At 42.2% G+C, this 27,074-nt stretch overlaps 1 protein-coding gene across 8 annotated transcripts in view; it reads left to right on the forward strand.

Moving 5' to 3' along the window:
* DENND2B (DENN domain containing 2B) overlaps positions 1–27,074 on the forward strand; it is a 163,708-nt gene that overhangs the window by 50,289 nt on the left and 86,345 nt on the right. The window contains exon 1 of one of the 8 annotated variants that reach the window (XM_043482310.1): positions 4,023–4,166. The exons of the other annotated variants lie outside the window; for them this stretch is intronic. Within the exon in view, the coding sequence (XP_043338245.1) occupies positions 4,144–4,166 (23 nt within the window). The 5' untranslated portion in view covers positions 4,023–4,143. Of the gene's footprint in view, positions 1–4,022; positions 4,167–27,074 lie in introns of those variants that run through there. 8 annotated transcript variants of the gene reach the window in all.

Here is a 27,074-nt window from a genome sequence, read left to right on the forward strand (position 1 = left end):
TTTTAGGTTTTGATGGTAGGGTTAATGACCATCTCATGCTTTAGACTGGGCAAAAGGAAGAGGGTCCAACTCTTAAACTCTGATTTGAAGCACTATTTGAGTGATGGAAGAAAGCCAACTAAGGACTGGAAATAGGAGGAGTGTGAGGGTTCGAGGCCTGGGTGGAAGCTTCTCTGGGAGTGTCAGGCGATGGGGTGTGTGTGCAGGGGGTGGGGAATGGGAAAAGGGAAATGGGAAAATTGGAAAGAAAACTACAAAGTCAGCTAGTTTCTAGAACTCTTTAGCTTTGTGTGCTCATTTGTGTCTTGGAACAGAGGCTCCTTTACTGAGTTCTGACAACTGAGTTTTATAGATTGCTTTTAAGTGAGTCAACCTGTAATGTGTTTGTTCAACTCTCAGTGACTATTAGATGCCCAGTGAGTGTATGGTGTTACCTTCGAGCAGCTCGGATGGAACTATTTACGTATGATAGGAGAGTATCTTATAGGCAGTCTGGTGAAGTGATTAAGGCCTGGAACTCAGGGGTCTTAAATAAATCTAGATTTAGAACCTGACATTACTATTTGCTATCTGTGTGACCTTGGGTAATTGATCTAATCTCTCTGAGCCTCAGTTTTCTGTGAGGCATCTGTAAAATGGGTATACGGTAAGTCCCCTGTATATGAATGAGTTCCTTTCTGAGAGCGCGTTTGTAAGCCCAATTTGTTCATAAGTCCAACAAAATTAGCCTAGGTACTCAACTAACATAATCAGCTGTACAGTACCATATAGGTTTATATATATGTATAAACCTATATATATAGGTTTATAGTACTTTTCACACAAATAATACATGAAAGACAAACACAGAAAGTAAACATTTTTAATCCTACAGTCTAGTACCTGGAAGAGCACAGTAGCACAGTATGATAGCTGGCATCCAGGGGCTGGCCTCCAATTCCGTTAGGTCTTCACAAGGACTTCAATGAAGTCATCCTCATGTAGATCTAGCTTGAAATAAATACACTTCACTGCTGTGCTCTATACAGTGCTGTGAAGGACACGGAAGCACAACCACCTGTGGAGGACGCACACACGTGACAGTGTGCACCAGACGCGTGAACACACTTACATGGCTGGACGTGTGAACGCACGTTCCCATCTTCGAAAGCTTGCAACTTGAAGGTTTGTACACAGGGGACTTCCTGTCATGATAGCTCTTAGCTGGTTAGCGTTGTGGTGTGGATTGAATGAAATGATGCATGTAAAGCTCTCGGCCCAGTGCCTGGCACACAATAAATGTTCAGCGCTTTCCATTATTATCATCAACTTCAAGCAGCACTTTGAAGAGACTATGGCTGGCATCTCTTAATCAGGTTGGGGTTACTGTGTTAGGAAAGTCAAATCAGATCCTTCTTTTAGAAGGAGTATAGACTTTGCATTTTCTTCCTCTTTCTGTCAAGACCTCAGGAGAGTCGCTGAAGTGGTCCTTGTCGACTCAGCTTCACAGGCTCAGCTTTATCCTCCTGAAGGAGGCTTACCTTCACAGCCAGGGGAGTCTAGAACTGCTTTTTGCCTGCCCCTTTCCTACAGGCTGGCCCAGGTGGGACCTTGAGGTCCTCTTTAACCCAGCCCTGGAGGCCATGTCCAAGCTGGCTGCCCTCAGTGCTCCGGACACTGGCTACCCTGGCACTGCTCACCTCTCTTCCATGAATTCTCTGTGTCCTTCAAGACCCAGCTCAGAACACGGGCTTTGAGGCAGGCTCTGGAGGTTCACAGTCTGGCTCTTCCTGTTACTACCTGTGGACCCCTGCAGTTAACCTCTGTAAAGCCTTAGTGTCTTTATCCGTAATTGGGAGTAATATTACCCATCCCAACGATCTGTTGCAGGAGTTAATTTGTATAAAGCACTTAGCTTAGTTTCTGGCACACACATGCTCTCAGTAAGTGCTAACTGCTGCTGCTGTTGGAGATCTCTCGCTCCTAGGAACGTCTCTGCCTGCATGCAGCAAGAGGAAGAGCCCTGGCCTCGTAGTAAGGAGATCCAAGTGTTAGTCCTGGGCTTCAGTTTCCTCTTCTAGCAAGTGGGGGATTGGGATTGGGTGTTTTCGTTGACATTCTGACTTGCCACTTGAAATGCATCTTATCTTTCCAACTAGATCCCCTAAAGTCTTATGAAACTGAGTATAGTAGTTGATATATTTTATTTCCTCAAATTGACCTACGTATATAGTTTATGCTTGAAAACATATTTGATTAACTTTTTTTTAAAACCCTGTCAGCTGGATTCTGGGAAACATTCCGACTTGGTTCTATTAACTTGGAGACTGGGAACTTGTTCTCAGCTGCACAGGGCTTGGTTGCAACAACTTGCGAAGAGGCTCCAGCCCTTAGTAAGCTAGAAGGTCTCCCAGGTCACTAAGAAAGGAGGTGGTGGTTTCTGTTAGTGCCTCTGGAAAAATTTTGGTCAGTAGATGTTTGGGGTGCTCATTTGTTCTGCCATAAAGACTTCAGACCAGCTCTGTGAATAAATTGTGTCCACACTGTTTCTCTCTCTCAGTAGAGAAAACTGGCAAGTGTTTTCTCATGGATCCTCTCTCCTGTAGATCCTGGAGTGAGCCACTTGTGCCCAGAGGCAAACCTGTGTGTTAGGAGAAGAGCCCTCCAATGAAAGAGTGATGTCCAGAGCCTGGTCAGGCTGTTGTGGTTCACATTCAGGCTCTGCTATGTCCCAGCTCGGTCACCTTGGGTAAGGCGCTTAGCCTCCTAGGACCCAGTCCCTCGTCTGTAGAATGGAGGTGGTAATAGTACTATTTTCACAGGGCCATGGTGAGGTCTAAAAGTCAAGTGCTGAGAATAGCACCTCATATCTAGCACTTCATGCAGTGTGAGCAATGATTGTTATATTTATTATTCGCTTGTAAGTCAAGCAGAGTTTGATTCTGAGTGGCTAGTCTATCTGGTTTGTTCTGCTGAGAAATGTGAGGTGTGAGGAACATAGGTTCCTCACATATGTCTTGGACAGATATCTAGAATCAGCAGGGCAGTAATAAGTGTCCTCTATCAGTGCATGGGCTTCCCAGGTGGCGGTAGTGGTAAAGAACCCGCCTGCCAATGCAGGAGGCTTAAGAGACGTGGGTTCGATCCCTGGGTCAGGAAGATCCCCAGAAGGAGGGCATGGCAACCCACTCCAGTATTCTTGCCTGGAGAATCCTATGGACAAAGCAGTCCGTAGGGCTGCAAAGAGTCGGACACGACAGAGGCGACTTAGCACACACGCTCATATCAATGCATGGGTCTTAGCTCCTGTACCTTGCTTTTGTAAAGAAATATGTAAGCTAGAGGGGGAATCTGGCTAAACAAAGGAGCATCTAGGCTGAAAGGACCCTCTCTGATGACTCATGCGTGTTCCGTAGCAGAGCCCTGGGTGAAAGAGTAAGATGAGAAGTGGGCTGAGGGAGAATGTAAGTTCAGGGGCAGAGAGAGCTTGTGAGTGGTGAGTGTCCCCAGGCGGGTGGTCGTGGTTGAGACAGTGAGTTGTAGGAGAGGCTCCTGGCACGTTGGCTTCCAGGAGACAGGTTGCCTCCACAGCCCCAGGTGACACTTGTCTCCGCACTGGACTCTGAGACCAGTCTCCGAGGAGCGGTGGGTTGGGTCCAGGAGGTTCTAACCTGTTCCTCACAAGAATGAGTAGTTCCAGTAGCTTGGTGCATCTTATCTACAAGTGTAATTATAAAGAGATTGCCTTTTTCAACGGCAAGAAATGGGAACTTTTGCTGCCAAATTTAGCAGCATGTTTTAAGTCCCTCAAATCTCCTTTGAGTGCTACCAAAGCTCTCAGCTTTGTTGTTATCTCTTGTTGAAACAGTCTGGGAAGGTCACATCAACAGTGCCAATTTATGGGCCTGCTGAACCCAGGCTGGCCTGGGGCAGAATGGGGAGTTCCTGGGAGTAGGTGCTTCACAAATTTTCCCTTTGAGTGAAGCTGTTTATAATTTAAGGTTCCTTTTGCTTCAGAAGACCAAACTGCGGATTGGGGTCAAGCGTCTTATTTCTTCTGGAGTCTTACTTCTGTAGGCTTCTGGAGGCAGGAACTCAAACTCTGCAGTAGCTCCCAAACACTTGGGAAGCTCAGCCTTGATAGTATTTTCAGCTGCCTACACTATGCCCGACTGTCCTCACTGGAGGTAAGTTTTCTTGGTGCAGATTTTGTGCCAGACTTCCCTACTTCTCTTAGTTTATTAGCAGTTTTTGACCTCCCATGTGTTCTGAAGGAGTGATTCAAAGAAGTGAAGACAAGAGGGTGTAGAAACCACACGTGAGCTTTCGTACTCATTTGTAGAGATCTGAGAATAAGAAAGTCAGATTCATGTGTGCCTAGATTTTGTCTCTTGGCAAATGGATGCAAATAGGGAAAGGAAGTGAAAGAACCTGACTGACCCTGACTGACCCTCTCAAGAAATGTGGTGTTTGAATGCGAAAGGAAAATACCTGGGATAGCTGAGTTGAATTTGGCAATGGCAGTGACCTTGGTTTGCAGTCTGTGACTTGACTCACTCAGAGAACGAGACTTTGGAATCTAGAAAGAGAGCCCTGAAGTTTATTTTCTTTGTTCCTCTCTCACCTCCAGATTTATTCACCACTTTGGCTTCAGACATAAATGGAAATGCCAGATAAATTGCTGTTTTTGAGATGGCTTGAGCAGCACTGTCCTCTCTGGGTCCCGGGCTCTTTGGGTGGGAGTCATCACTGCCACGCAGGGTGGGGTCACTGTTCAGTTGTGCTGGGAGAGCCGGCTGTGAGGATGCTGGTGGTAAGAAGGACTGTGGGTTTTCTTAACGCTGAGTAAGTGCCCAAAGGGAAGTGGCAGGGGCCAAGTTAAAAAGAAAACAGTGAGGAACAACTAGAAAATTGTGCTGTATTTAGACCTCATTAAATCCAAATAGACAAGCTTCCCCCCACCCCATCTTGAAACCCACATCTGTTTGGTAAACCCAGGTGGGTTTCATATGCAATGCTACCCAGACTTCTTTTCACCTGAAAAATACCCAAGGTCAGATGTCTACATAGCTCTGCTAGAAAAAGTTGAGCCCTGGGAAGCTGTAGAAACTAAAGGATAAGACTGAGGAGTTGTGTGTATTTTACCACGATAAGAAAAGTTAGTGGGGGGAGAAGGCAAGCTGTGGAGATTTCAACACCTGTGACATCGTCCTGGCCAGCGATAGCAGTTAATGTCAGTGGGGGAGCTGGGATGGCTTTATCTGTTTGTGTTCCCTTTAGAGTTTATTTCTCCTCAGCTTTTTCTCTTTTTAATTTGCAGTCTTTCCCTGAGATCCCATGGAGGGTGGGGAGGGTGTCCAACTCTGCCTCTCTTGTTTAGAAGTGTTTTTTATTTATTCATTCATTCAATATATCTTTATTGAGTGTCCATCCTGTTCTTCGTTTCTTGGGCTTCCCTGATAGGTCAGTTGGTCAAGAATCCATCTGCAATGCAGGAGACCCTGGTTCGATTCCTGGATTGGGAAGCTCTGCTGGAGAAGGGATAGGCTCTCACTCCAGTATTCTTGGGCTTCCCTTGTGGCTCAGCTGGTAAAGAATCCGCTGGCAATGTCGGAGACCTGGGTTTGATCCCTGGGTTGGGAAGATCCCCTGGAGAAGGGAATGGCTACCCACTCCAGAATTCTGGCCTGGAGAATTCCATGGGCTATTCCATGAGGTTGCAAAGAGTCAGATGCCACTGAGTGACTTTCACTTTCACTTTCACCCTGTTCTAGGCACCATTCTCTATGCTGCAGATGTAGAGATAACTACTGACACATTGAAGTCCTTGTGTGGTGGAGCTTTAAGTAGAGCGGGGTGGGAGCAGACAGTAAATAAGCAAACAAATCACAAATAAGATAAAGATAGTGATATGAGCTATGAAGGAAATAATGGTGATGTAAAAGAGAGGCACAGGAACTTGAGAAATATTTTCAGAAAAGTTCGAGAAGGCCTCTCGGAGAAGAGGACATTTAAGCTGCAAGGATGAGAAAAAGCTGTGAATGTGCAGATTTGGGGCAAGTACCTTGCTGGACTTCCCTGGTGGCTCAGAGGTTAAAGCGTCTGCCTGCAATGCGGGAGACCCAGGTTTGATCCCTGGGTCAGGAAGATCCCCTGGAGAAGGAAATGGCAACCCACTCCAGTATTTTTGCCTGGGGAATCCCATGAATGGAGGAACCTGGTAGGCTACAGTCCATGGGGTCACAAAGACTCGGACACGACTGAGTGACTTCACTTTCTTTCACCTTCCTGGAAGAGAGAACAGCAGAGCAAAAGCCTTTGGGGGTAGAAAAGAGGTCGGCTTGTTGAGAGAACAGAAAGAAAGTCGTCATTGTTAGAATATAGGGGGCAAGTAGATTAGGGGTAGAAGATGGTGGAGGCTAGTTCCAGTGCAGCCTTTTGGCCATGGTAAGGAGCTTGGAAAACTAGTATGAGGCGTCCATATTCTAGGTCTGTGGCACAACTAGGGCTAAACTGTCAAAATTTGAGAGGGATGATTGGCTGAGAGGAAGATTGAATTTAAAAAGAATCAAGAAAAAAAAAAAGGCGGGGGAAGAGAAGGGTCTGGAGTGGGGATTGGCACGTAGCTAATTAACTGAAGGAAGTTGAATAAACACAACTTAGTTCTGCATGGTTCTTGGGATCAAGCAATATGTTTTAAGGATTTCTGTAGATTTTAGATTTGTGGTACATCATTAGTAGAATGCATGCTTACTCTCTTATACATATTGTGTTTTACTAGGCATTTTCCCTAGCATCATTTTAGCAAATTCTCACAACAACTGTGAGTGAATTTGTTGATAATCTGGTGTCTACAGTTGAGGAACCTAGACTGACTAACTTGCTTAAAATCCAAATCTAAGTCTGTACCATTCCAAAGGATGTGCTCTTTCTATGCCCTTACTCTGATCGGTGCATTCCTCTTAATTATCTAAAATAGTTAACGAGCATTTTCCCCCTGAATTGTTCTGTGTTGTTTACTGTCGTGTCCTCCTTTCTATCCACTGGAAATTAGGATAGATTTTAGATATTTGTGGGTTTCATCTTTTTCCGAAAGGTGTATCTGGTTAACTGTTGAGAATACCAGTCCATATCAAAAATTGGGCAGGGTAAGGGTGTGTGGCAAGACTTGGAAACAGTCTGAATCACCTCTTTTATCTGGGTAGGAGGAGTGATAATCTTTCTCATTAAACTCATTAACTACTTGTGGAGACAAGCAGTTAATTACATGTTATATTATGATTCCCTCTCATTTTGTAGTAAGAAGATGGAATTTGTTTTTGGAAGATTTAAGTAATATGTCAGTAAATGAGCATTTGTAAGTAAATTCTGATTTTGTAGTCCACAGGTCTCTTTTGGAGTCTTCAAGTTTGTTGGCAATGTTTGAGGCAAGAAATTTATTGGGCCATAACTTTCACTCGCTGAAAATTGAACATTGACTAGTTTCTGTTGATAGATACTTCTTTTTTGTGGGACTGATCCTGTTTGGATTCTGTAAATCAGGGGTGAGGATTCTAAAATGAAAATGTACAGGGTGTTGATAAACTTCCAGTCCTTGGTGTTCATGAGATCTATGTTCAGCCTTGGTCCGCCGGCTAGATGGAACGGTCTCTGAAGGGCAGAGAGGGTAAGATTGAATTTCAGGTTTAACATAGATCCCTGACACACAGAGGAATTTCTTTGGTAAGTAATGGGACTCTACTTTTCTGTTTGCCCTACCACTGTCTGTTTTAGTAACTATTTGGCTTCTGAAGGATAAGCTCTGTGATTAGGAAAGACTCCTTGAGAGGGTGCTTTTATCTCCAGTACCTCTTCACTGAGCCTGCATTAGATGGTCACCACCATGAGCCGGGACACACAGATGAACTAGTGGATGAAGGAAAAGAGCTTGGTTGAGGTCAGAACTTGAAGTGCTTGAACCCTCTGGAAATTGTTCTGAAAGCAGGAAAGGAACATACCTGGATTTAGTTGGTAAAAAAGAAACCTGTGGGCTTCCCACGTGGCGCTAATAGAGTGGTAAAGAACCCACCTGCTAATACAGGAGATGTCAGAGATGTGGGTTCGATCCCTGGGTTGGGAAGATACCCTGGAGGAGGGCATGGCAACCCACTCCAGTATTCTTGCGTGGAGAATCTCATGGACAGAGGAGACCGGTGGGCTACAGTCCATAGGGTCACAAAGAGTCGGACATGACTGAAGTGACTTAGCACACATGCATGCACACAGGCATGCAAAGAAACCTGTGAGACCACATGGAAGGTAGAATTAGAGGGGGAAGAAACATGTCTGTCTTACTGGGTGTAACTGGAGAGCCTGGTGGGCTACAGTCCATGGGCCGCAAAGAGTCGGACACGACTGAGCACAGCACAGACAGGTAATATTCTAGTCCCTCAAAATTCATTTAAAGGAGACTATAAGGGAAGTCTGGATGGTGGGGAGGGAGGGTCTGATCTCCAGATGACAGAGTGCTCTAGGGCCTTAAGCAGTGGTTTTCAGACTTGAGCTGCTCCCAAACTCACCTGGGAAGCTTGTTTCCATTTCAGTAGGTCTGACGTGGGGCCTGAGAATTTGCATTTTTAACAGGTTTATAAATTGCTACTGCCGCCACTGCTTGGGAAGCATTGCTTCCCAGGCTCAGCAGCTGAGAGTCTGATGTGGGCGAGAGGGCCAGATCTAAATACGTGTGCCTTTCTTTCTAAACTTGGGCTTCCCTGGTGGCTCAGACGAGCTGGGTTCAAGCCCTGGATCAGGAAGATCCCCTGAAGAAGTGAATGGCTACCCACTCCAGTATACGTGCCTGGAGAATTCCATGGGCAGAGGAGCCTGGGGTGGGCTACAGTCCATGGGGGTCGCAAAGAGTTAGACATGACTGAGTGGCTGACACTTCCACACTTCTACTTCCTTCATTTACTTGGAATTTCATGTCTATGCTTTGCAGTCTCCTGGGTCGCTAACCCCACAACATCAACAAAGCCTGGTCAAGGTTCCTGCCCTCAGTCCCTCAATTCTTGCAATATCCCTGTCACCTCCGCATGAGGTTTCCAGCTCTTCTGTAAACAGCTGTTGACTGATTTTTGGAAAATGCCCTTCTCGGGCACAGGATTCTTTTCGGACAGGTGACCTTTATGCCAGGATAAAGTCTCCCCTGCCCTTCAGCACAGCCTACTGGCTGGCAGGACTGTTTTCAGGGACTGCGGGCAGGCCCTGCATTGCCCGTGTTCTGTTGATTAGCCGAGTTTACACAGGACATGCCTGGGAGATTATCTCTTTAGCCCAGGAGTTGAATTTCAAGGGCAAAGTCCACAGTTGGCAGCTGATAGGCTGAGAACACCTGGACGGGAGGATTTCACGTGGCTTTCACTCAGCCAGGCCTCTGTACCTCTTCCCACAGAGGTCAGGTTTTCTGCTTGTCTGCCACCCAGGCAGGTGACTTTGGAATGCTTCTCCCAGAGCCACATGGTTCCAGGCATTGCCCCTTGCTATTTCTTCCAGGGCCTGCGGCTCCAGGTGAGACACTCGACTTAGTAAATAAACACAAGCTGCCTTCTCTTCTGTGGAGTTCTGTTCCCCTTGATTCCTTGTCTGTGCTTGCCTCTCTCCTGGAGGGAGGATCTTCATCTCTCCTTCATGGTCAGTGACTCTTGGATTTTCCCAGGACTCTTCTTTCTTTAGCTTCCCTCGTTATTCCAGGATTCTGTTTCGGTGTGGGAAGGGATGTTTAAAGATTACCTGATTTACTTCTGCCCAACCTTTATCATATCGCTGTATACATGGAAGATGATGATTTTTGTAAGACATGCTGGGATAGAAGAAGGCTGCTGGTAGCCCTGAGCCCTGGTGCTGCCCCGGGGGCTTGAAGAGGTCTGCGGAGCTGTAGCCCATCCTTGGCATACTGATTGGGAACTCTAATCCAGTCCCAGGTGCAATAGGGTAGAAGTGAGGAAACAGCGCCCGAGGTGGCCGGGTGAGGACTGGACTCAGATCTCCACTGCTGCTGATTCAGGGCATTGCTGTCTATACAAGACAAGGACTGTGAAGTGTTACAATTTCAGGTTAGCAAGCATGCATGAAACTCTCTCTCAGCCTAATTTTTGTTTAAGATTTGTTTGTTCCCCCCTCCTTTTTTTTGGTAGCAAAAGTAATACATTTGTTCTAAAAACATTTACAAAACAGAAAAATATATAAATCTGAATAGGAACCCATCCTTTAAACCCATGCATCAAAAAATATAATCATTGTTAACAATTGAGTAACAATGAATTTTTTCTACGTTTGCATATACACTTATTTCATCTTTCAAAAAATGATGATGCTGTAATAAAAATAAAAAGCATTGATGACAGTGTGGAGAAAGTTAGAACCCTTATATATTACTGGCGAGAATGTAAATGGTGTAGTTGTCAAGGGACTGAATTCTTTTGGTTCCTCAAAAAGCAAAAACTTGCCTAATGACCTAGCAATTCCACTGCCAGGTATAAACCCAACAGAAGTGAAAACAGAAACTCAGGTACTTTTTGCCAGTGTTCGTATCAGCATTATTCACTGCCTCAAAGGTGGAAACAACTGTGTTCATCCACACATGAATGAATGAATAAAATGTGGTGTATGTATGGATATACAGTGGAATCAGCCATGAAAGGGATGGAATTCTGATACATGCTACAACATGGATGAACCTTTAAAACATTGTGCTAGGTGAAATAAATCAAGATATAATAGGGCAGATATTGTATGATTCTGCATATATAAAATACCTATAATAGGCAAATTAATAGAGACCAAAAGCAGACTGGAGGTTACTAGGAGCCTCGGAAGAGGGGAGAATTGGGAAGTGTTGCTTAGTGGGTACAGTGGTTCTGCTTGGGAGAGTTTTGAAAGAGTTTTGGAAATAGTGGTGATGGTTGCACAACGCTGTGGTTTAATTAATACCACTGAATTTTAAACTTCAAAAATGCTTATAATGGCAAATGTTATATGTATTTTAACCCTATAAAAATGGTTGAAATTTCCTCTCTTGATAATTTACCTAGGCTATTTTTTTCCCATGTCTGTACATTAATTTTAATAGCAGTGCTGTGTTTCTTCAGGTGGATGTATCATCATTTATTTAACCAAACCTCTATTGATGGACATTTAAGTTATTTCCAGGTTTTCCTGTTATAAACAGTGCTGCAATAAACAGCTGAATATAGCTGACTTTGCCCAAGTGGTCTAGAATTTGTATTACCTTAGGCAAAATTCCTGGAAGGGAAGATTCACTGATCAAAGGCTATGCTCGTTTACACTGTTAATACGTATTGCCAAACTGCTTTCCAGACAAGTTGCATCAGTTTAGTTCTCATCAAAAGTATATCGTGATGCCTGTTTTCACCATTCCTTTGCCAAGTGGGTGTTGTAGGGTGTTTCAATCTTTGCCAATCTGATAGGTGAAAAGGGATTTCTTTTTTTTTTTTTTGAAAAGGGATTTCTTATTGTTGCTTTATTTAGGGTTTCTTTAATTTTTAGTGAAATTGAACACCTTTTATGCTCACTGGCAGTGGTGCTTATTCTTATGTAAATTTTCTCTTCAAATACTTGGTTCACTTTTGTGTTTGGTCATTATTTTTTCTTTTTAGATTTCTAAGAACTTTTTTTTTCTTTTCTAAGAACTTTTATATACATATTACATTAGAACTACTTGCCATTTGTATTGCTGATATTTTTCACCCTCAGTTTGTTTTATTTTAATTTTTGACTTTGTGCTAATTATTTGTCTTTCACATGTTTTAAATTTTTATGTAGGTCAATGTATGATCTTTTCCTTCATGACTTTTCCCCCCACTTCATGGGTTTTGAGTTGAATTTTGTGTCATGCTTCGAAAATTTTTCTTCACTCATTAAAATTATAAAAATAATTCATTCATTTTTTTTCTAGTGTTTTTATGGTTCTAGCTTTTACATTTAGATTGTAATTAGGTTTGTAGTAAGGTATAATAGGAATTTTATTAATAAAAACCTAAAATAAATTTTTTCCTATTATTTTTGTAGATTTCTGTTCACTTTAGTGTGTTTAGTGAGTGGGGCTACCTATATTCAAATCTTGTATTTCTTATTTGTTATGTACCATAGCCATTGAAAATGTTTTTCTGCAACATTTATAGAGGAACATTTCTGATTCAGTTTACCAAAAAAAAGCCTTTAGTGGGAGACTCAGATCAAGAAATTGTACCCAGGTCTTCTGATTCCCTGGTGACTCAGGTGGTAAAGAATCCGCCTGCAATGCGGGAGACCTGGGTTTGATCCCTGGGTTGGGAAGATCCCCTGGAGGAAGGTATGACAACCCACTCCAGTATTCTTGCCTGGAGAATCCCCATGGACTAGAGGAGCCTGGTGGGTTACAGTCCATAAGGTCGCAAAGAGTCTGATATGACTGAGGGACGAAGCACTTCTGATTCTCAATCCTGTTTGTTTCTTTTCTATTATCCCTATATAAAACATCCAGATTCCTTTTCATTATGTTTTGAAATAATTGCCTCACTCCACTTCTGAAAACTGGACTGTGAATCCTATATGTATTTGAATTTGACATGATAGACCAAGGTGGTGTGACGTGAAAGCCTCTCTCTTAAATTATAGCTGGTGTGATGAGCTTAGCCTGGCTGAGGTGGGGGCCAGGAGGCAATTGCCAGTTAAAGCAGTGCATGTTGGTACTGAGGAGATTCAGGGCCAAAGTCAGAAGGCATGTTGAGACCCAGGAACCATGTGACTGCTGGAGGGAAGCTATAGGAAGAAGTGTGAAGAAACTTGGCTGCTTAGAAGACAGATTAAGGAAGATTTTTGAAGTGAAAGAAGGAAGAGGAATAATGTTTATTCCTCAATGAACTTATGTCCCAGATACTCAACTAGTAGTTCCCCCCCAATTATGTTTTAAAAGTCAACTTTTAGCAGTTTAGGTTTGCTGCCCCTCAGAGTTGTGAACCCAGGAAAGAAAGCCTTATTCAAAGGAAAATCCTGGGACTGGAAGTTAGAGTGTGAGAGAGCGAGAGAAGCAGTGACCCGGCATCATCTCTGCTCTGGTCAGCCAGAAGCTTAGATGGAAATGTTTTTAGTGAAGTAGACTAATAAGGAAGCAGAAGGATAAACTACTTCAGACCAGCAAACACTCCTTAGGCCCTGTAGGACCAGCTGCACACAGACTTACACTCCCTACCCCTAAGAAACTTAATAGTTTACTGAATAAGACATATACAAGGTCTGTACACTACAGTGAGATTTACGCCACCATCCAAGTGGCTCTGGGAAGAAAGGATTAATTCAGTCACTGGTGGGAAGACAGTGAGGAATATACAGGTAAAGTTTCACAAAGGTTCACATTTTGAAGTATGAATATACTTTTTTTTTTAAAGTTTGTTGCTTTTTGACACTATGAGTCATTATTATTTAAATGGCCAAGTCAAGGAGGGGCATTGCAGGTAAAGGGTTAGCATGTGCAAAGACAGAAGAGTGAAGCAGTGTATGCAAAGTCTATGTGCATAAAGCTATTAATTGGTCATTTTTCTATACACAGTAAGGAGAGTGAGCAGTGTTAGGATGAGCCTAGAGGGCAAAAGAATGGATAAGTGAGCTAGAAGATAGAATGGTGGAAATAACTGCTGAAGAGCAGAATAAAGGGAAAAGAATTAAGGATAGTCTTAGAGACCTCTGGGACAATATTAAACATACCAACATTTGAATTTTAGGGGTCCCAGAAGAAGAAGAGAAAAAGAAAGGATCTGAGAAGATTTTTGAGGTGATTATAGTCGAAAACTTCCCCAACATGGGAAGGGAAATAGTCAATCAAGTCCAAGAAGTGCAGAGAGTCCCATACAGGGATAAACCTAAGCAGAAACATGCCAAGACACATACTAGTCAGACTAGCAAAGATTGAACACAAAGAAAGAATATTAAAAGCAGCAAAAGAAAAGCAACAAGTAACATACAAAGGAAACCCCACATGATTAACAGCTGATCTTTCAGCAGAAACTCTCCGGGCCAGAAGGGAATGGCTGGATATAGTTAACGTACAGAAAGGAGAAGATGAGACTATAGAGACATAAAGTACTGAACGGAAAAGATGAGACTATGGAGACAGGCCTCGGGGAATAGCTCTTGGAAGGCTCGATCTACCATTTTTCTGTGTACCAGATCACCCCAAAACATTGTGAATGTTTAAGCAATAATTTTATTATTCTCTCTCTTGTTTTTAAAGGTCTTGCTTGGGGTCTTCTCATGTAATTTTTTTTCAGAAGGTGGTTGGGCTGGACTTATCCAGAAGACTCAGTCACTCCTATGTGTGGTGTCTGAGAGGGGAGAACTCAAACGGCTGGGGCCACTCAGCTCTCTGGCTCCTACCACCCCATATCCATTCCTGCTCCCTGTGGTCCCTCCAGCGCGGTAGCTCAGGACTGGGAAGCCAGTGCCCTGAGAGACTGGTAGGGGTCACTGGCCCCATCCAAGCTAGTCTTGGAAGATCAGTACCTTCACGTGGGCCCATTCTGTTCCTTGAGGTAGTTACAGAGGCCCTTCTGGTTCAAGGAGAGAATAGCAACAACTGGTTAGCTTCTTTTGAAGTCACCACAGTCATACAGATTAATTTGAATTTTATGCTGTGGGGCAGTTTTCCCCAGACTTAATTCATTGCTTACCATCTTCACAATATTATCATGGCCTCTCCAAACTATTATTTACATATTTAAGTCAGCTAACTTTCAAACTTAAATTTATTTTAAGAGGAAAAGTTATCTCACTTTTGTAAAGTGGAAAATCAATATAACGTGCCATGCACAGCAGATAAGTTTTAAAGTAAATACATGGAAGCAAAAAACAATATTGAAAAAATTTTGCCAGATACTGCTGGCTGTGAATGTCTCCTCTCTCCACCCCCCCCACCCCCTGCTGTTAAGGAAGCAAGTGGAGACTTGTTTCTTGATCTAGTGAGGTCTGAAAGACTTACAGAGTGAATGACTCGATCACCTTGTGATTTCATGCCATTTAATTCTGCATAATATGATGTTGAGTTCCTGCCATGCAGTTCCTTACCACATTTTGGGAAGCACTGCTGTGAACAGTGGAGCTGCTAAAAGAATTTGAGCACTAGAGCAATATAGCTGCTAAATTTGCATTTTAGCAAGGTCACTTTAGTTGAATCATAGAAAGTAGATTTGAAGAAAGTAAAGCTGGGAGCAGGGAGATGGATTTTAGGAAATTATTACAGTGAGTCAAACAATCAATAGTAAAATCTGAGTCAGAGAATGGTGGGGGAATAGAGGAAGTGAATATAAGACATTAAGGAGATAGAATCTGCAGGACTTGGTGATAGATTGAACTAGAGTAAGAAGGAGAATGTAAAGTCAAGGATGACGTGTAGAAGTGGGTGGCATTGTGGAAAAAAGTACAGGAGGGGGAAGTGTTTTATTAGAGGTAGAGTGGGAAATGAGTTCAGTTTTAGGTATTCCTTTTTCTTAAGTATTTTTAACATGAATTTTTTTTGCCACTTTGTGGAGTTGTCTCATTGTTTCTTTGGAGTATAATTTAGATTCTTCCTCTTTCGCCTGTATTTTCTGTAAAATGTAAATTAGATATAGAGGTTTGGTTAGATTTAGGGTAAGCATTTTGGGGGAAAAAGCTATAAATGATGAAGCAAATCAGAGGCATATAATGTCTGGTTTCCTCACTATTATTGATGCTAAATTTGGTCACCGCTTAAGGTAGGGGCAGCCAAATTTCTCCATTGTAAAATTATAGCTTTTATTTTATAACTAGCAGATAATCTGTGGGTGACCTTTGGCACTACTCCCCATCAATCTTCAACTTAAGTGGTTTTATTTTTTGAACTTTTTATTATAGAAAATGCCAAACATACCCAAAAGTGGAGAAAATGGAAGACAAACACCCATGTATCCATCATCCATCTTCAGCTGTTATCAGCACTTGGGTTTACTTCTTTTTCCTCTGTCCTTGTCCACTACCCTTCCTTTTTCTCCTGTGGATTTTTGCAAGTGATTTCCAAGCATTATACCGTTTCATCCATAAACACTTCAGAATATAGCTGTCTCAAGAGACCTTTCAGACATGTTTAGCTGTATTGATTTCTGGCCAGCAGTTTTTAGTTGCCTTCACAAAAGATCAAGGAATACTGATGATTGAATTGATCCAGAATTAGGCTTTAAACTCGGTCCTTTGTATCCATGGGTTCTGCATCCATGGATTCATTCAACCACAGATGGAAAATATTAGGAAAAAAATTCCAGAAAGTTTCAAAAAGCAAAACTTGAACTTGCCACACACAGGCAACTGTTTACATAGCATTCACATAGTATTTACAATTATTTACACATCATTAACATAGTACTGGGGTATTGTAAGTAATCTAGAGATGATTTAAAGGACATGGGAGGGTATGCATAGGTTATATGTAAGTACTACATCGGCCACATGAGAGACTTGAACATCTGTGGATTTTGTATCTGTGGTGGGTCCCTCTCTCACACCAAGGGACAACTGTGCAGTGAAAGGAGACTGGGGTCAGAGTTTGAGGGTGTGATGGATCATGGATTCTTGCCTGGAAGGACAGAAGGGTAAACTAGGAAACAGGAGGAGGGCTCAAGAGAAGAGAGACCTGACCAACGTCAAAGAGCAGTTGTTGAATAGTAGAAAGACCAAGAGATTAGGCAGGAAGGGAAATCGTGGTCAGGGAATAGGATGTTGGAGGACAAGATTGAGATGCACTGTCTCAGACGATGCCAAGGTCCGAGATTTGTCCGTAGGCGTGGGTAATAAAAGTAAAATCAAAGTCAGGGGGTTGATCATGAGACAGGGGTTTTGAGTGGCTCCATCCACATCAGTATTGATGTTGCCAGGGTGAAGAAAGGGCCGTTAGGGAGAGCCTAGTCTTTGTTAGGGCAGGAGATGGTGCATAGATCTATGAAGAGTTGGAGGTTATGGGATAGTTGTTAGCAGAACAGCAGTCTATAGAGCAGATTGGAGGCACAGTTAGCAGAAGGCAAAGTGAAAAAAATGCAAAACCTCATTTTAAACAGCTTTTAAGTCTGTGTGCTCTAGTACAGGGGTCCCCAGTCCCCAGGGCTGCGGACCGGTCCCGGTCCACAGCCTGTTAGGAACTGGGCTGTACAGCTGGTGGTGAGCGGCTGGCCAGCGGGCAAAGCTTCATCTGCTGCTCCCCATCGCTCACATTACTGCCTGAACCATGCTCCATCCCTCTTGACAAAGAGCTTGGGGACTGCTGCTCTAGTAGACATTGCTGTCCACTGGTGGAGGTGTAAGGAAACTAATGGGGTGGGGAATTAATAATGAACAGGAAAAGAACTGTGATATGTGGGTGGGGGTTGAAGCAGGAGCCCTCCAGAGGAGACACTCTTGATCACCGCAGCAGTGCTGATATTAGGGCGATTGTCCACTGAGTCCCTGCTCACTGGTTTATCCCTAACAGGTCCCTTTGTGTAGTAGCCCTTGGTGCCTTTTGACTGAGTCTTACTTAGCTAGTCTTTGTAAAGATTTGTGTTGCGTGCTTTCAGTTCAGTGCAGTTGCTCAGTCATGTCGGACTCTTTGCAACACCATGGACTGCAGCACGCCAGGATTCCCTGTCCATCACCAACTCCCAGAGCTTGCTCAAACTCATGTCCATCGAGTCGGTGATGCCGTCCGTTAAATTTTGCTCATAGAATTTGGGTGGGGGCAGGTAGAGGGGGCGTGTTTTCATGCTGCTGGTGACCACCAGCCTCTTAAACTTCTAGAAAGCCATTCATGCCTGAGGAATAGAGGTGGGGGGTCCTTTTTTTCTGGCCTTGGCTATTCTGAACTTTGTCTCTGATATACCAGGGAGAGCACATGTATCTCCCCTAGGTCATGGCCATCTAGGTTATAGAAAAGAACCGTATTGTGAGTTTCAGAGTTTTGAAGAACTTTGAGCTAAAGTCATGGACTTGTGGGGACCTCCCTGGCAGTACAGTGGTTAATACTTCACCTTCCAGTGCAGGGGTGTGGGTTCGATCCCTGGTCGGAGAGCCTTGTGGCCAAAAATCCAAAACATAAAACAGAAGCAGTATTGTAACAAACTCAATAAAGGCTTAAAAATAAAAAAGAGTCATGGATTTGCGGAGGAGTCAGAAATGAAAACTCAACACCATGATTCCTCCTGGCAAACATAATGTATCTTGAAATTGTGCTTTTAGGAAGGTCATCACAGGAGAGAAGTTTGGGAGGAGTTGGAAGAAAAGAAGGCCTAGCTGACTTAATACCAGCGTCTCCTTAATTCCAAAACAAGCTGAGTCTGTGCCCAGGGGAGGCTAAAAGTGGGATGACTTCTCACTATCTTGCCAAACACCTATGTTTAAAGGAGTAATTGGACCACATGGTTTCATGGCTTAATGAGTTTTAATAATTGAGAGAAAAGTTTTCTTGTTGGACTGTTCTTGGAGTTCACTTCCTGCTGACTACTTGTGTGCATGCGTGTGTGTGTGTGTGCGTGTCAGCAGAGATGTCAGCCCGGCTTTCTACATCTTCTCCTGGAGGATAAGGATAGTTATTTACATTTGAATAATAACTTACAGCCTATAAAATATTTTTATGTACTTTCTTTCATCAGTTTCATATTCTGTCTTTCACAAGAGGAATTGAGGTGGCTAGCTACAGAAGACATAATAAAAACAGCACTTGACTGCACTTTCCATGAGGTAGTGGGAGGAACAGGAACTTTAGTTAGACCTAGTCTGAATTCTGGGTTTTCCTTTTACTAGCTGTATGACCCTGGGCTGTAGTTTTCTTGTTGGTGAAACAGAATTGGTAACATTTACCTCCTAGGATTGTTTTGGTGCCTTGAATTAATTAACATAGTTAACACTTGGGGATGGTGCTTGGCACACAGTGGATGATGGATGAAGGGAGGTTTCTATAACGTGGAAACAGATCATCAACATCAAAGAAAAGAAGAGCATCCTAATCTTGAGTGTCCTAATCTTGTTAATTAAGATCGTTGCTATGAATGGCCTTGCACTGACTCCTCGTTCTTTGGCAGCCTGGGAAACTGACCTTTTGACATCTTACCGTAAAGTAAGAGGAAAGATGCCATGTCTCTCAAGGCAGACAAAGTCTTATATTTTAGTGAATTTTTTTTTTAAATTTATAGTGAAATTTTTTATGTGGATATATTTGTTGGAGATGCTGAATGATATGAAAGATAATGATCTTTACCATTTTTAAATTGAGAGATGTGTTTTTATTTTTTTTCCTTGTTTTTACAACCACAGGCTATTTTTTTTCTTTTTTTTTACTGTTTGTGTAATAAATGCTTATGTGATTTCAATTTCCAATAATTCTCATATAGTGACTGCTGATAAAATACAAATGTATTTTGTGAAAACCACCCTATAAGGAGCTGAGCTAATCATGTATGTATGTAGCTTTCCAGCGATCTGACAGAAACGTGGAGCCTAAAATACCCAGGGGCGTGGCTATTCATCACACCCCCTTAGATGGTCTTTAAATATCACTTTTTAAGAGTTTCTAAGAGTTGGACAGGAATCAATTCAATCCCCTGACTTCTATATTCTTGACTTACTTCCAAATGGAAGCAGATGTGTGGTGTTTGGAAAACAGATGCAAGGGTTGACTTCCTATAAGACAGAGCCATGCAACTTATGCTCTTTCCTGTATTAAAATATTATAATAGCCCCGGGAGGGAATGGGACTGACCAAATGTTTAATTCCCTCTGAAGTACCAGGTCTTGGGCTTTTCCTCTATTTACAAATGAGAGGCTGACTCAAAGTCTTAAGAGATCAGGTGAACAAGCCCATTGTCTTTTTCCCTTCTCTCCTCATCTCCTGAGTCATAAATGCTAGACAGGGGCTTGTCCTTTGCTTTATCTCTGTGACTATTGCTGATCTGGAAATGATTGTCATCACTTTTAGATAATACCAGTCCTGGGCATTTGTGGAATGAAGCTCACATCACAACAAATCATGGGGTTATCATGACCAGGGAGAGATTCTAGTTGGGAGTGGGTGACTTTTGCAGAAGCTGAGAAACAACAACAGGGCAGACGGATGACTGCCTTCAACATGCAGGAAGTACCCCTTGTTCTGTGTCATCCTTGTTGGTCAGCGGTAGAGAGAGGGGAAATTGAACCACAGAAGATTTTGCATGTGGGTTCTTTTATCCTTGTGTATCTTTTCTTCTTTGCAGCAGTGATCCTAGAAACCAGGAAAAAGAGCTATGATCACCATCAATGATTTATTTATATATTTATTTTTATTGAAGTATAATTGATTTACAATGTTGTGTTAGTTTCTGGTGTTCAGAAAAGTCATTGAGTATATACATATTGAAAAGTGGTTCAGAGTGATTCAGACTTTATATATTATATAGACTTTTTTGTATTATTTTCCATTGTGGTTTATTATAGGATGTTGAATGTAGTTCCCTGTACTATACAGTAGAACCTTGTTTATCCATCCTGTGTATAATAGTTTGCCTCTGCTGTTCCCAACTCTTGATCCTTCCCTCCCCAACTTCTCATGCTCCTTGGCAAACACAAGCCTGTTCTCTATATATCTATGAGCTTGTTCTGTTTTGTAGGTGTGTTGGTTTGTGCTGTGTTTTAGATTCCACATGTCAGTGACATCACACGGTATTTGTTTTACTCTGTCTGACTTACTTCACTTAGTATGATTATCTCTAGATTCATCCATATTGCAACAAATGGCATTATTTCATTCTTTTTTATGACTGAGTAATATTCCATTATAATAATAATTATGTGTGTGTGTGTATATATATTCCACATCTTCTTTATCCATTTGTCTGTTGATGGACACTTAGGTTGCTTCTATGTCTTCAGTTCAGTTCAGTTCTGTTGCTCAGTCATGTCCAACTCTTTGCGACCCCATGGACTGCAGCGCACTAGGCCTCCCTGTCCATCACCAACTCCTGGAGATTACTCAAACTCATGTCCATTGAGTCAGTGATGCCATCCAACCATCTCATCCTCTGTCGTTGCCTTCTCCTCTCGCCTTCAAGCTTTCCCAGCATCAGGGTCTTTTCAAATGAGTCGGCTCTTCGCATCAGGTGACCTAAGTATTGGAGTATTCAGCTTCAACATCAGTCCTTCTTACCTATTGTAAATAGTGCTGCTGTGAACATTGGGGTGCGTGTATCTTTTTGAATTATAGTTTTCTCTGAATATATGCCCAGGAGTGGGATTGTTGGATCATATGGCAACTCTCTTTTTAGTTTTTTAAGGAACCTCTATACTGTTCTCCATAGTGGCTGCACTAATTTACATTCTCACCAATAGTGTAAGAGGATTTCCTTTCCTCCACATCCTTTCCAGCATTTTAATTTGTAGACTTTTAAACGATAGCCATTCTGATTGGTGTAGTTGTATACAGTCAGTTCTTAATGGAAAGAAATGCTGATGATGGTTTTTCATTGGCATAGCCCAAATTCAAGATTTGGGGACTGGGTGGAAAGCTTGACTGCTGTGGAAATGCAGGCAGCTGACTCCTTGGATGAAACCCACAGTGTGTGACAGCACCAAGGGTGGCTTCGTTTCACTGTATACTCCTGGAGTCTCAGAGGTTGTACTTTGCCACGCCGTGCTTTCTTAACAGCGACTTGACCCGCTGGGGGCTTATGTGACGGAGGTACTGCACCCAGAAGGAAGATACACATGCCAAGAGAACGTCTGTGTCGGTTCGTAGATGCTATGTGGCCAGTACCATTTTGGTCGATTTAGGGTGTAGATGTTTCGCGTTTGCCTATATGCAAGACTGGCTTGTGATTACCACCTTGCCCACCAGCCCGCTTTTCTCGTTCTGTTCCTTGAGTCTCCCTTGCCTTTCTCACTAATTTTAGAGAAACAGAATTGCTGGTTGTGCAGACAAGACCAAGGTCAGGCCACTGTGAAGCCATTGCTTTTGTTGCCTCAGTCAACTTCCTCATCACAGATAATTCAGTCATGACTGGTATGTCCTTAAAGCTGAGGGGGTATGAGGGGTGGGAGTGTGGGGTGAGTTGAATAAAGGAAAGATAGTTTGGGCTGAAAACCCCACTCTTCAGGGATCTGTTTTTTTTTTTTTTTTTTAATTATTTACTTGGTTTTGCTGTGTCTTGGTTGTTGTATGTGGGATCTAGTTCCCTGACCAGGAATTGAACCCAGGCCCCTGCATTAGGAGCACAGAGTCTTAGCCACTGGACCACCAGGCAAGTCCCCAGGGATCTGTTCTTATGATGGACTTTATACCCAGGAAGCTTAGCCAAGAATCTTCTTTCCATTAATTGAGCTACACCAAAAGAAGCTAGTCTCCATACCAGATTCAGAAACTGTGAAATAGAGAATGAATAATTATCAACATTTTGTGTAGAATTTGGGAACTGTTAGTTTTCTTTGACACACACTCTCTGCCCTTCAGTTACAAAGAGCTATCCCCAGCTGCCCACCTTCCTCTTACCTTCTTCCTCTTCTTACTGAAGATTCTTACCCTGGATGAAAACATCTGAGCCCTGCTCTCTCAACCCTTTTTTTTTGTAGAGCTTTTGTTACACTTCTGTCTTCAATATCTCCTTCTTTTTCTCCTAGCCTCTTGAATTATTCCAGGTAAAATCCCCCTCCTGTTGACAGACCCATCTCCTTCTTCCTTTTTCTATTCTTTTGTGCAAAATTAATTAACTTTATTGATTTTTTAAAATAATAAAAGAAATGCATCTTCATTGCAGAATATTTTACGTAACAAAAAAATATTAGGAAGAAAGTAAAAATCACATATCATCCCTTTACCAGAGATAGCATAATTTGATTTTTTGGTATATATCCTTTTGGATCTTTTTTCTTACATGTTCTAATATACTTTTTCAAAATATAAACATAGCATTGTTATTTGCTTCCTTCTTTGACTAATAATTGGAGAAGGAAGTGGCAAGCCACTCCAGTATTCTTGCCTGCAGAATCCCATGGACAGAAGAGTCTGGCAGGGGATCGCAAAGAGTCGGACACAACTGAGCAACTAACACTTGACTAATAATATTATGTGGGTATCTTCCAGGGACACAGATAGAGCTACTTTGTAATGTTTAATGCTCCATAGAGAATTCCATTGTATGGATGAATCAGTGTTTATTTAATCTCCTGACAGTGGACGTTTGGGTTATTTCTTTTATTTTGCTGTTCAAAGCTATGTTGGGGCTTCCCCCCGTGGCTCAGTGGTAAAGAATTTGCAGGAGACATGGGTTCAATCCCTGGTTCGGGAAGATCCCACATGTCTTGGAGCAACTAAGACTGTGTGCCACAACTACTGAACCTGTGCTCTAGAGCCTGGGAACCGCAACTCTTTGAGCCCACGTGCCACAACTCCTGAAGCCTGAGCGCCCTAGAGCCTGTACTCTACAACAACAGATGCCACCACAATGAGGAGCCCATGCACTGCAACTAGAGAAGAGCCCTCGTAGCAATGAAGACCCAGCACAGCCAAAAATAATAAATAAAATTATTTTTTAAAAAGCCATGTCTAAGTATCTATCCCTATTTGTTTTTTTTTTCTCATTTTTTGAATGTTGAGTTTTCTTTTTTTCAATTTTTATTTTTTATTTTATTTTATTTTTTTTATTTGTCTATCCCTATTTGTATAACTTCAGGATAAATTTCTAGAAATGGAATTGCTATATCAAATAGTATATAATGTACATGAACTATTTAATAGTATCTTTAAAATTTTAAGTATATTTCAAGCAAAAGAAAAAAATTGATATAATAAAAACCTGTTCATTCATCACCCAAATTTAATACATTTAACATTTTACCATATTTGCTTCAGGTTTCTTATTTAAAAAAATTTTAATATGACAGATATGGTTAAGCTTTCCCCAGTCCTTTTCTCTCAGAAATTGATATGCCTCATTCCCATGCGTATCTTATCCTTTATATGTATATATGTGTTCATAATTAATGTATAGTATTGTGTGTTTGAACATTTTATACACATGACACCATTCCTGCATGCAGCCTTTTGCAGCCTGGTTTATTTCACTCAGTATCGTTTTTGAAAAGTATGCATGTATAAAATGATTGTTTAATTGGTATATGATGTGCCATTGCATGATAGTGAGAAATGATTGAAGTCTTTCCACTCTTTGTGTGTTACGAACAAGGCTGTGATGAGCAGCCTTATACAAGGAATGCACAAGAGTTTATGTACACCGGCCACCTGAAGTGGGTATGTGATTCTTCAACTTGGTTAGGTTGTACCAGATTGCTGTCAATAGTGATTGTGTGCATTTCCAGCAATGTATACAGATTTTCATTTCCCTAGATTTTTGCTAACACTGGGTGATTCTATATTTCTCAGTATTTTCCAATCTAATGAATATGAAATAATGTCTCGTGGCTTTAATATACGTTTTCCTGATTTCAGAGAGATTGAGCATTGTTTCATATTTTATTGGTTATTTGGGTTTCCTTTTCTTTGAATTGCCTTCATATCTTTAACACCTGTCTTTAAGTTGGGTTATTTATCTTTTTCCTATTGATTTTCTAAGGTAATGTGTTCTCGTTTTTAGTCTTTTGTGTGCTTTGCAGTATTTTCTTCCTGGCTGTGGCTTGTCTTTTATCATTGTGAGCATGTATTTATCGGAGTTTATATAATCCTAAATTTTCCTCCAGAAAAGTTGTGCTAGTTTCCAGGAACTCCACAAGGCTCTGAGAGTGCTCCATTCACCACCCTCTGCCTGACTCTGGGATTAGTTTTATCATTTGATTTCCTGATCTGATAGACAAAAAGTGGTATTGCCGCTTGTTTTCTACCTTTTCTATGAGCCTTCCTACTTGAAACCTGGCTTTTCCCTGAAGATCTCACTTCCCTTGTGACCCACTCTAATGAAGCAACTTCCTCTCCTCCACTGACTTTCACTGTCTACTCCCTGACCTTGCTTCCAGCCCTCCCTGGCAACCTTTTCCACTGGAAGTCAATCTCTCCCTTCACACATATCTCCTGTCCTCCTCCTTGCTGATGACTGCCTCTTGCCTTCCACGTTAGTTGCTTACAGCCTTCTTCACAGGTCTCCTCTCTGCTGTAATAGGACTTGGGACTTCATGCTGAGAATACTTCAGCGCTCTGGCCTCAGAGTCCCTCAGTCTTTTCAGCTCTAAAGACTGTATCTTCATTCCTCTTAAGGTTCTCATAGCTCTGGCCTCATCACTTGGAGCTATTCCACTTTCAGGATCCTAAACTCTGAAATTCCTTTTCCTCCCCAAGCCCCTGAATACTTACAGCTCTTTCAGGGCTCCCTCTGGCCCTTGCCCCACCCTCAGGACTGCGCACTTATTGTTCTGTCAGCCTGAACCTCAAAGACAAGAATTCCAGGCATGTGACTGATTACCTGAGTCCCCTCCCTCTTATCCTCACTACAGTCTTCAGTCCTGGTAGACTACAAAAACAGACTTCTGCTATAGCCTCTTGATTTTCTTTTTTTTTAATAACATTTTGTTTTATATTGGAGTATAATTGATTAGCAATATTGTGATAGTTTCAGGTGTATAGCCAAGTGATTCAGTTGTACATTTCTCCATTTAGTCTGTTACATAACATTGAGCAGTGTTTCCTATGCTATTCAGTAGGTCCTTCTTGGTTATCAATTTTAAATACATGGATAAATACATTTAAATACATGGATAAATACATTTTAAAGCAGTGTGTACTTGTCCATCCCAAACTTCCGAATTATCCCTCCACCCTTTCCCTGGTAGCAATAAGTTGTTCTCTAAGTCTGTGAGTCTGTTTCTATTTTGTATATTTTCCACATATAAGCAATATCCTACAGTATTTTTTCTTTCTGTATCTGACTTACTTTACTCAGTATGATAATCTCTAGGTCCATCCATGTTGCAGCAAATGTCTAGCCCCTAGATTTCGGAGTGTGGCTTCATCTTTCAGAAGCACAGTTCCTAACCCATTATTCCTTTTTCAGAATAGTTCCTTGATTTCACAGAGAAAAGATCCTTAATTTGGTTCTCAAAGGTCTTTAAGATCCGATATTTCCCTCTTTCCAACTCTCCTCCCTGGTATACTTGCCATTAAGTTCCCATCAGATTGAACATCTTATTGTCCTTTGTATGTCTTCTACTTTCCTGCCTCTAAGACTTTGCTTATATAGTTCCATCCGCCCAGGGTCGCCCCTCTATTCTTTGATCTTCCAGGACCAGTGCAAGGGCAGCCTTCTCTATGAACCCTTTCTGCTTCTTTCACTGGAAATGATCCCCCTCTACATTTCCACAGCCTTTATGTCCCCACTGGCACTTAAAATAGTCTTCCTGGCATTTGTTGTATTTATGTGTCTTTTGTATCCACCTTACTGGAATGTCTGCTCTTTGTGGATGGCCCCATGCTTGATGGATTTTTGTGTCCCAACCAGCGCTAAGTACATTAGTTAACACGTGGTTGGTGTTCAGTGTATATTAGTTGAATGTACGAATGATTGTAAGTGTGAATGGAAAGAGAAGAGACTATTGTCATGGCGAACCAGAGACTGTACTTAAAATTTCATCCCCCTTCTCCTGCTCTTGAGTGAAGAATCAGACTTAGCTTGACCTGGCCCAGAAGAACCCAGCTCCTGGACCCACTTTGATTGAAGTTTGTCCTGTTGTGGAGGCAGGATCCTTGAGTACCAAGAGTCCCACCTGGGTGTTTTCAGTTTTAGGGAGTTGGGCTGGCTGTGTTCTGCGCACTCTAGGCGAGAGGATTTCAGAGGAGTGCAGAAAAAGCAAGCACTGAGCATGCTCTCGGCAGAGGCAGGAGCATAAGGAGAACAGTGTATGACGATCTTGAGGGGAGCGTTTTATTTTTGTCGTCAGGCTATTCTCTTTCCTCCTTACCTCCCAGGGCTGCCCTTCTTCCTGCCTTGGGACTTTGAGTCATAGTCTGACTCTAAATCTCAAACAACCTTTTGTCTCATTCTGTCCAACTACTCTTTGTCCTTTAAAACTTGTCTCTCTTTTCGTCTCCCACAGAAATCCTTTCATGAGCCCCTCCG

Source organism: Cervus canadensis, chromosome 11, assembly GCF_019320065.1.
Source record: "Cervus canadensis isolate Bull #8, Minnesota chromosome 11, ASM1932006v1, whole genome shotgun sequence".
NCBI lineage: Eukaryota > Metazoa > Chordata > Mammalia > Artiodactyla > Cervidae > Cervus > Cervus canadensis.